This window comes from Benincasa hispida, chromosome 9, assembly GCF_009727055.1.
Source record: "Benincasa hispida cultivar B227 chromosome 9, ASM972705v1, whole genome shotgun sequence".
Taxonomy (NCBI): domain Eukaryota; kingdom Viridiplantae; phylum Streptophyta; class Magnoliopsida; order Cucurbitales; family Cucurbitaceae; genus Benincasa; species Benincasa hispida.
Window position 1 is genome coordinate 69,130,711 of NC_052357.1, and position 10,973 is coordinate 69,141,683.

General features: G+C 32.7%; 1 protein-coding gene across 1 annotated transcript; it reads left to right on the plus strand.

The window, feature by feature from the left end:
* The first annotated feature begins 383 nt into the window (after positions 1-383).
* On the plus strand, positions 384-4,683 carry LOC120085509 (receptor-like protein kinase 7). Its single transcript, XM_039041521.1, has 2 exons — positions 384-3,295; positions 4,092-4,683. Exons 1-2 carry the CDS (start codon positions 745-747, stop codon positions 4,487-4,489), a joined length of 2,949 nt encoding a protein of 982 aa, XP_038897449.1. The 5' UTR covers positions 384-744; the 3' UTR covers positions 4,490-4,683.
* Positions 4,684-10,973: the final 6,290 nt, after the last annotated feature.

Below are 10,973 nucleotides of genomic sequence, written 5' to 3' on the forward strand. Positions count from 1 at the left end.
TTATTTTTTTATGCCCGAGACCCCACTAATGTTGAATTGAAAAACTCCAAAATTACCCGAAAGGAAAAAAAAAGTATTTTTTTTATACAATTTAGGGTAATACTTGGGTGCATCTTGGACATCACCTATTTTTCTACATCCTTTCTCACCTCTAGTATCTAGTATTAAAATATTTAGAAAAAGCGGATTGGCAAAAATTGCTACATTCAAATTATGATTGTATAATTTGGTGGCGGGATGGACATGGGTATCTTTTCTAAAATTTAAACCAAAAAAAAGTAAAAAATATATTTTGATTTGAATTTGGATGACGTGGCAACTCTGAAATCTGCCACTTGAGATAAACATTAAAAATTTTACCAACCAGTTTTCGAATTACAGTGACTGCTTCGTCCAGTTTCATGGAAACTGGAAAGCAGAGAGTTGTACTACAGAATCAAACAAAAAGTTGTTCTAGAAAAACAAAACCTTCACCCAAATCCATTTAACCTTTTGGTCGTTTTCTCCCTTTTTTTTTTCCCTTTCATTTCTTCTAATTTAATTCACCTCTTCCATTTAAATAATCGAATCTTCATCCCCTTTTCCCTCACACTGTAGTTTGTGTTTCAAATTTTGGTTTTTTTCGTCGGTCGGTCTTCGTTTTTCTCTACTACCACTTCTTCCACCTAACTTCCCTTCTTCCATTTCCATACACAGAACAAAACTCTATTTTGTGTTCTCTTCTTCTTCCGTGACTTTCACGACATGTCGTCTCTACATTTCCTCTGTTTTCTCACTCTAATTTCCACCTCCTTTCTCCCTGTAATCAAATCCGACGACCAACGTCAAATCCTAACCAAACTCAAATCCTCTCTCCATACTTCAAACGCCGACGTCTTCCACAATTGGGGACTCCAGAATCCCATCTGCAATTTCACTGGAATCGCTTGTAATTCAGATGGGTTCGTTAAGGAAATTGACCTCTCCAAATGGGGCTTATCTGGGGTTGTTCTGTTTGATTCCGTTTGCCAATTGCAAGCCTTGGAGAAGCTGGCTCTTCGATCCAATTCCCTGTACGGTGAAATCACCGAAGGTTTGAACAATTGTGTGAAATTGAAGTATTTGGATCTCAGTAGCAATTTCTTCTCCGGTTCTTTTCCCAACATACATTCTTTGAGTGAATTGGAGTATTTGTATTTGAATTCAAGTGGGATTTCAGGGAAGTTTCCATGGAAATCAGTTAGGAATTTGAGTGGTTTGATTGAGTTGAGCATTGGGGATAATGGTTTTGAAAACACTACGTTTCCTGTGGAGGTTACTAATTTGAAGAAGCTTACTTGGCTTTACATGTCGAATTGCAGTTTAACAGGGGAAATTCCAAGGTCTATAGGTAATCTCACGGAGCTTCTTAATTTGGAAGTTTCGGATAATTATATAACAGGGACTATTCCGTTGGAGATTACGAAGCTGCAGAAGCTATGGCAGTTGGAATTATACAACAATCAATTAACGGGAACACTTCCGGTGGGGTTAAGAAATCTTACCCGGCTTAAGAATTTTGATGCTTCCTTGAATTATATTCATGGGGATTTATCAGAGTTGAGGTTTTTGACCAACCTGGTTTCTTTGCAAATGTTTGATAATCAAATCACCGGCGAAATTCCGGTGGAGTTTGGTGAATTCAAGTCGCTTGTGAATCTGTCTCTTTACAAGAACAAGCTTACTGGGCCTCTTCCGCAATCGATTGGTTCTTGGACGGCGTTTGATTTCATCGATGTATCTGAAAATTTTTTGACGGGGTTGATTCCTCCTGATATGTGCAAGATGGGGACGATGAAGAAGCTTCTAATTCTTCAGAATAATTTCACCGGTGAAATTCCGGCCACTTACGCTAATTGTTCCACTTTAACCCGATTTAGAGTCAGTCAGAACTCGCTCACCGGCGTCGTCCCGTTCGGAATTTGGGGATTACCGAACGTGAATGTAATTGATCTCGCCTCGAACCAGTTGGAAGGTTCAATCACTCCCAATATTGGACAAGCTGCGGCTCTCTCGGAATTATACATCGGAAATAATCGACTCTCAGGTCGATTGCCATTGGAGATTTCGCAAGCGAAATCTCTCGCTTCGGTTGACCTGAGCAATAATCAATTCTCCGATGAACTTCCGACGACTATCGGTGACCTGAAGAATCTCGATAGCTTCGATTTGCAGGGGAATAAATTCTCCGGTTCGATTCCAGAGACGATCGGCTTGTGTAATTCCCTGAGTATCATCAATCTGGCGGAGAATTTCTTCTCTGGACAAATCCCTTCATCGCTAGGGTTTCTTCCAGTTCTTAACTCTTTGAATCTCTCCAATAACGACCTATCCGGTGAAATCCCCTCGACATTTTCACATCTGAAATTGAGTTTTCTCGATCTTTCCAACAATCAATTAACCGGTCCAGTACCTCAAGCACTCTCGAACGGAGCTTACAAAGAAAGCTTTGCCGGAAACCCTGGCCTCTGCAGCGAGGCCGATGACTTCATACGTCGATGTCCACAGAGCTCCGGCGCATCGAAGGACGTCAGAATACTCGTAATCGGTTTCGCCATCGGATTAATTCTTCTCAGCGTGACGCTATGGTGCTACATAACCTTGAGAAAGAGCGGAAAAGATCGAGATCGATCGCTTAAAGAGGAATCGTGGGACCTAAAATCGTTCCACGTAATGACGTTCACAGAAGACGAGATTCTCGATTCCATTAAAGACGAGAATCTAATCGGAAAAGGAGGTTCCGGAAACGTTTACAAAGTGACGGTGGGAAACGGGAAAGAGTTCGCCGTGAAGCACATTTGGAACACCAATCCATACGAGGAGAAGAAGAAGAATTACCGAAGTTCATCGCCGATTCTGGTGAAACAGAGAACGAAGTCGTCGGAATTTGACTCAGAGGTGAAAACTCTGAGCTCGATCCGCCATGTAAACGTGGTGAAGCTGTACTGCAGTATCACGAGCGAGGTTTCAAGCCTGTTGGTGTATGAATATATGCCAAATGGAAGCTTATGGGACAGACTTCATACGTCGAGAAAAATGGAGTTGGATTGGGAAACAAGATATGAAATAGCCGTCGGAGCGGCGAAGGGACTGGAGTATCTTCATCACGGCTGTGACCGGCCGGTGATCCACCGGGATGTTAAGTCTAGTAACATACTTTTGGATGAATTTTTGAAGCCAAGAATCGCGGATTTTGGGCTTGCAAAAATTCTTCACACAACTGGGCTCAATGAGACCAGCCATGTCATTGCAGGCACCCCGGGCTACATCGCACCAGGTAAACTTAAATTTACCGTAATCCATCTATCAACTTAATAATCTACAAGGAATAACTAATGAAGAAAATATTTTTTTAAAAAAATGGATATTTTGATAATTATTTTAATATTGTTAAAATCACTCTTGTTCTAAAAAATCATTTAGAAAGACCATGTTTGTGAGTGATTCTAAAATAGTTAAAATTATTTTTTTGGAATATTCAAAAAATACAAAAGTAATTTTAATGATTTCAAAATCACTTCATGCATTAATCCGTTGAGATTATTTTGATATTTAATTCTAAACTTTAAATCTAATTTTCATTTCATCGAAATTACGTTTGAATCATTAAAAATTCATAATGGTTTTAAAATTATATAATCACTTTCAAACATGTCCTTGATTATTTAAGGTGTGTGATACGAAACCAAAGTATTGTTTTAATTTATTATTCATTTAAGTATTGATATACTTTAAATTTACTGTAACTAATTTGTTTGGGTTCTATGGTTGATGGAAGAAGAAATAATTAAACATCCATAATCTTATCCATCAAGTGAATCTTTTGGATTGATTAGTGATATAATGTTGTTCATTAAGATTAAAAAAAACAATTTTATCATCTGATTCAAAAAGCTTTAAATTATTGACTTTTTCACTACAATTTATAGAAAATTTGATTTTGTTTGAAAAAAAAAAGCATTTTTTCCAAGTTATTCTAAACACATGGTAAACTCGGTCTGTTGTCACTGTTGTTACTCGGTTCAATATGCATTTTGGTGGATATATTCAACGATGAATTAATGTTAATGCAGAATATGGATACACATACAAAGTTGACGAAAAGAGCGACGTATATAGTTTTGGAGTGGTATTGATGGAGTTAGTGAGTGGAAAAAAAGCAATAGAGACAGAGTATGGAGAGAACAAGGAGATTGTGCAATGGGTATCAAAAAATTTGAAGACAAGAGAAAGTGTATTAAGTTTGGTAGATTCAAGAATTCCAGATGCATTTAAAGAAGATGCAATAAAGGTATTAAGAATTGCAATTTTATGTACAGCAAGGCTTCCCACTTTAAGACCCACAATGAGAAGTGTGGTTCAAATGCTTGAAGAAGCTCAACCATGTGGCTTACTTGGGATTCTCATTACCAAAGATGTTGGGACTGTTAAGAAGGAATTATCTTTGGATGTTAACAAGATTAGTCTCTAGATCTTAAGCTTAGCTACTAATTATCTTGTTTGGTTGCTTCAAGAAGCAAAGTTAGTTCATTAGGTCAAATGTAAGCCTTTTCTTTTTCTCCCTCTTTTTGTAGATTTAAATTGAAGGGTCAAATGGGCTCTTTGATGTTGTATAAAAATGTTTTTAAATAATCGAGGAAGTTATGATCTTGGTGATGCATTTAACTTCTCTTCATCTAATGTTAATTTTTGAGATTGGAAGTTCATATCTCTCGTATTCATATCTATTATACTATAAAAAAAGTATTTTTTTTTTCTTTTCAAAAGTATAATTGTTTCTTCATAATTTATTATAAAGTATACATCTCAATTTTATGCCAAATTTCAAAAACAAAATCAAGTTTTTAAGATTATGTTTGATTTTTTTTTCTTTTTTTTTTTCTTTTTTAGTTTTGAAAATTACGCTTATAACTATGACTTCAAATTATTGACTTTTTTATTTTGTTACCTACTTTCTATACTTTGTAGGAATGTTTTCAAAATTCACGTCAAGTTTTTAGAATTTTTTTAATTTGACTAAGAATTCAAATGTTACCTTAAAAAAAATGAAGCTATTATCAAGAAATTATAAGAAAATTAGCACAATTTTTAAAAATAAAAAACTATCAAATGGTTTTAAAAAAAAGGTCATACTTTTTTTTTAGTTTCAAAATTTTTTGCTTGATTTTAAAAGTATTTTTAAAATGTAGATAATAATGCAAGAAAACTATAAGTAAAAGTTCATGTTTATAAGCTTAATAATTTATTTGGAAAAAGTTGAAACTTCTAGAGTTGTGTCACTTAAAACTTCAAAGTAATAATTCTATCAACTAAAACTCTAAACGAAATTTAGAACCTTTATTAGGATCCAATTTTAAAATTGTCAATACATTATTTTCACACATATATGAGACTTCTTCAAATGCAAGATTAACGTGACACTAGAGAGAAATGTTGAAATCAAATGGATGATATCAATATACATGAATGATTTTGCATCTTCCATATTTCTGTATTTTTTTTTTTTTTTTTTACTTATCTCTACATTTTATATGAATATCATTCATATTAATTTTAACCTATAGTTTTATATGAATCTTATTCATATAAATAACATTTGAATCTTATTCAAATATTTATCTCTCCCATATTATAAAATATAATTTTGAATTTATTCAAAATTAACTTTGGATTGTAATGTATCTATATACATTATATCAATTTGAATCATGTTAAAATATTTACTTATCTCTTATATAGTATTAATTATAAAACATATTTATAATTAACTATATACTATAATGTATCTATATACATTATATTAGTTATATCTTATACAACTGATTTCCTTATTTAATTTGAACAATTCAAATTAATCCAAAATTAATCGATTATTATTTTTACCTCAATGACCTAGCAATGTGACCTTATTAACCTACAAATTAGAAGCTCCAAAGACACGAGATTAAGTAATTAAACTCTTTAATTAAATTAATCAACATTCATTAACCGCAAGCCACTCCACTAAAGACTCACAACTACAATTTTCGCACTGCAGATATATTTCTATGTCCATGATATAACCAATCAATAGTAAGTCGACCCTTCATGAATTGCTCATAATTACAGTTGTGTTAAAATACCGTTTACCTCTATATTATATCTAACTTCTTAAGTACCACTAATCCCTCTTAGGGGTATTCATGGGTTGGGTTGGGTTGAAAGACTTTCTAGACCCAACCCAATTGTTTTGGTTGTAAATTTTTTCAACCCAAATAACATTTATTAAAAAATGAACCCAACTCAACCATGAAATATTTGAGTTAGGTTGGTTCGGGTTAATCGAGTCATTTATTTAAAATTTTGTTCTAAAAAAAACAAAACGTAAATATATAAAAATATAATTTAATTATTTTCATATATTGAATTAAAATTAACAACTCAATTTCAATTTATATAGTGAAAATTTTCTTTCTAAATGCAAATAAACTACTTTTAAAAGTTGTTGAAAAATAAATTATTTAAAAAATATTAGAATTAAAATCAAAATCAACATATGTATAAATAATTGTGTTATAAGTAATAAAAAATATTTAAAAGTTAATAATAAATTTGGGTTGGTTCGGATTGGTTTCGATTATATTAGGTGAACCTATGAACCAATCCAACCCATAAAATTTTCATTCATTTGAACCCAACCCAAACGAAATGAGTTGATAACTCAACCAAAACGCACGAGTTAGGTTGGGTTGATCGATTTTTTCGGGACATCGGATTTTTTGTACACCCCTAATCCCTCTAATGAACAAACAGTTTATAGCCCAACTATAAATTAATCCTTCTTGGTCTAGTGAGAGGGTGATGTCTCATTGTTTAAGACCCGAAATCAGCCAAAGTAGAAATTCATCTACTTACCCTAAAGACGGGAAGAAGTGGGTTCCATCTTGTGAAGCTATGTTCCCTAGCTCCCTACTCGGACAAATTTCCAAAATGGTAGGCTTAATAAGTCCGCAAATCTGGTCACTCTCACCCATATATATCAAATGATTGCTCTCATAGGCAGGAATTCACAATTTACTCAGGATTAAGGTTAAGTTACCTATGGTCATCCTATGAAATGTTAAACTCTTCAATCAATGGTGTTATGAAAAGAGATTAATCATTCTGGTCCGATCATATACAAATTCTTTATATAGGATATCCCCACTAATATGTCTCCACATGAACGATTAGGATCAAATTGCTTGTAACATTTTACAACTATTGTAACAATTACAATGTGGGTCGTGACCGCAAAATCACTAGGATAAGCCACGCAATCTTATTCATATACTACGAACCATTTATGCTATTACTTAAACATGATCAATCTGTATATCAATTACATACATGTTTAAAGTTACATAAAATAACCCTGAATCTTTTTTTAATGGATTATTGCATATATAAAATAATCAACCATTATTTTAAATAACATATAACTACGAGGGTTTAGGGCATAATCACAACAGACATGACTTTGAAAAATAATAATTTTATCTAGAAGATTATGAGGTGACTTTAAATGGAAACAAGTGGAAATAGTTAAAATTCACTAAAGAATTGTCTAAATTTACACCACATAAAACTTTAGAATTTAAATGAATATAACTTTTAGTCGGGAGTTTTATATGAAATTCAACTCTTAAGGTTTAGGGGTATAATTTTTTTCTTTAAAAGATTAAATAGTAAAATATATTTTTTTATAATAAAATGAGTCGATTTATTTACAAATATAGCAAAATATCACGTCTATCCGTGATAGTGATAATATTGACAGACATGTATCAATATCCTATCACTATTTATAATTAACAATGACATATGGGTATATTTAGAAGTATTTCTTTTCCTTTAAAACAATCATTCAAAATTAAATAATAAATTTAAAATCACTCAAAAAGTATCATAATTTGTTCGTGATTATCCAAAATCAATGTTTTGTAATGTAATAATGTATGTCGTGATTTGGAGATGTTATTTATTATTGTTTTAAAAAGAAAAAAGAGATCCATTCATTTTCAATTAATTGTGGAGTTATTTGTATAACCAAATGGAAGCCCATCCACAGTTTCTGTATAATTAGTCAACTCTGATAATGCACTTAGTTTGTTGCAAATTGATGGCAAATACGTTCAATGAATCAATATATTCTCTATATATTTCTTATTGACTTATTTAAGGACAAGCGTTTAAACTTTACTTAGTGGTCAATGTGTCAAATTATATATATATATAGAGAGACACACATAAACACACATACACAATTAATCTTTAATATTGGAGTTGTAACATCCGAGTTCTAGCTAAACTCAAATGTATTTTAAATTATTTGATTTTTATTTCTTTTAATTTTGAAATTTCTGAGACAAAAATTTAAATAATTGAATTGTTTTGCTTGGTTCAATTTTAATTTTCGATTTTATGTTGGAGAAGATTTGAATTTAGGGATTAAAATGGATAAAGTTCAAGAATATTGTGGTTTTTGAAACTAATGACGAAAATGGGTAGATGGGAAAGAATTTACAAAAATAGAGTGGAAAAATTAAAATAATATTGTAGTTTTAAAAACAATTTATAAAAATATTGTAGTTTTGAAACTATTTACAAAAAATGGTTATTTTTTTAATATGTCATGTTGAAAATTCGACCATCGACCTGTACCTTTTTTTATTTTTTTTTGTAAATTCATTTTATAAATATGGTTGTTTTTTTTAATATGTCGAGTATTGAAAATTTGACCTATACCTTTTTTTTTAAAAAATTTTCATTTTATAAAAACAATTTCTAAAAATATTTTATTTAACTTAACTCTAAAAAGAACAAATTAAAAAAAATAATATCTTATAAAAATAAAAAAGTGTAAATTAAAGTATCTCATTTATATAAAAATAATTACAAAAATCAATGTATCCCACAAGGCGGACGTCGTCGATTTCGAGCTGGTTGTCGTCATTGACTTCGAACTTGAGGTTACTCTGGTTCTTCTTGATGTTGCTCTGATACATCTGCAGGAGCTTCATAATATAAATATTCATTATGCTCTCCACGACCACGACCATGTCCATGCACATATGAAGGCGAGGAACTAGCTTCATAATGTCCTGAACCAAATGCTGACATCATCATCATCGGACTAACATAATTAGTTTGACTCTGAGTTTGCATCATAGGGGTAACTCTTCTACATTAGGGGCAACCTCATCAAACTCATCCTCTTCCTGAATAGGTCCTCTACGTCTAGAAGAACAATAGGTATATTTGTGCAACAGCCCTTCCTATCTGATAGAAAAGGATCCCATGATCCTGAACCGATCTTACCTGGGATCGCAAATCCCAAGTTTGTCTATGAAGAGCAGATCTAATTATATTAGTGTCTATAATTGATTTCTTCTGCGTAATACTAATCGATAGGGCCTCATTGGTAAGTGCTACCCAAGATCTCGTACATTGGAACCCATGGTTATGGAACCGAATCCATTAGTATGGAACATTTTCTTTTCCAAGTGAAATCCCCTAGTATATGAAAGAGTGAAAAAGTGCTTTCGTTGTTTGTGAATAAGAAGCCTTCGTATTTAATGCATGTATTTAATTTATTCGGAGCTATTAGAGCGGGATCCACTTTTTGGGGAATATGGGTCGAAGCAATAAACAAGAATATTTCTAGTGGAACATCTTTCACAATCCCTGAGAGATAGTTCACTAATAGACCAAGGGATAAGTAATTCGACTCATTCACATCCAGATCATGAATGTTTTAATAATCTATGGATCTATTTGACATTAATTAGAATTCTATACATAACTTTGAATTTCCTCGAGCCGTACGAGGAGAAAACTTCTTATACGGTTCAAGGACGCAAGGGCCCCTGTTTTTTCAGGTAAGAAGGGTAGAGAAAATACCTCGAACATTGCATATAATGTATTCTCCTCCATATAGCTTTGGTTGTCACTACATATAGCAAAAACCTAATTCGGATCATTCGCAACATCATGGAGTCTACTATTGTTCGATCTCTGTGAATTATAAAACAATTAGATAATATTTAAAATAAATTTAAATTAAAAAATAATTAGATAATATTCATTCATTTACCATATGACCCATAGCTGCTCCCAGACGAGTGATGTAGCACCTTGTGATATTATTATACCAATGAATGTGTCTTGAGTGACATCACTGTCAAACTGTTCAATAGGCCCCACTGCAATAAAACCTTGCACGATAGTGCCATCGCACTACCAAATCTGCAACTTTTTTGACCAATTATATGTCCTTAAGTCGATATCATGCCGTAGGGGTTCGGTATTACAAGGCGATGGGACATCCTGCTGGAAATCAAATTGTCCTCATTACCCTGTCAGAAGATGCCACTCACCAATGTGAAAACATATGAGAGGACTCATCGTCCGCAATATGTTTTGACCATTCGTAGAGAAATTGTGCAAAGTATGCATAATAATTTTGTACGGCTTCCAAATAACCTGAAACACAAAATATTATATTGGAGAACATTAAAGACAAATACAATAAAAATGTGTATAAAACAATCAATTTGGTTCAATGTTAATGTACCTGATCAGGTTGAAGCAGATCAAACATGTATTTGTACTACTGACTACATGTGCGGTTGTCCTAGTCACACAAAATTGTCTCTCCATCTAAATTTTTAAATTGATAATTTAGATTTTAAATTAACTAGATCAGTAATTTAAAAATGAAATTGAATTAAAATAACATATCGAGAACCGTAGGCTCGTCCAACTAACTGAGTATCATTGACATGTTGTAGCTGTGGAGCTATTGTTGGAATTGCTCCCCAAACCCATAGTTGCAAAATAATGAGAGGCCGAGCTATCTCATGAACCTCAGGTCTTGTTGCTTTGCATAGTTGTTATACAACCATGCCAAACATGCTCCACCCCACGAATATCAC

Coding starts and splice junctions, on each gene's coding strand:
- LOC120085509 (XM_039041521.1), top strand. CDS start 745: ATGTCGTCTCTACATTTCCTCTGTTTTCTCACTCTAATTTCCACCTCC. Junction 3,296..4,091: donor CCCGGGCTACATCGCACCAG/GTAAACTTAAAT, acceptor ATGTTAATGCAG/AATATGGATACACATACAAA.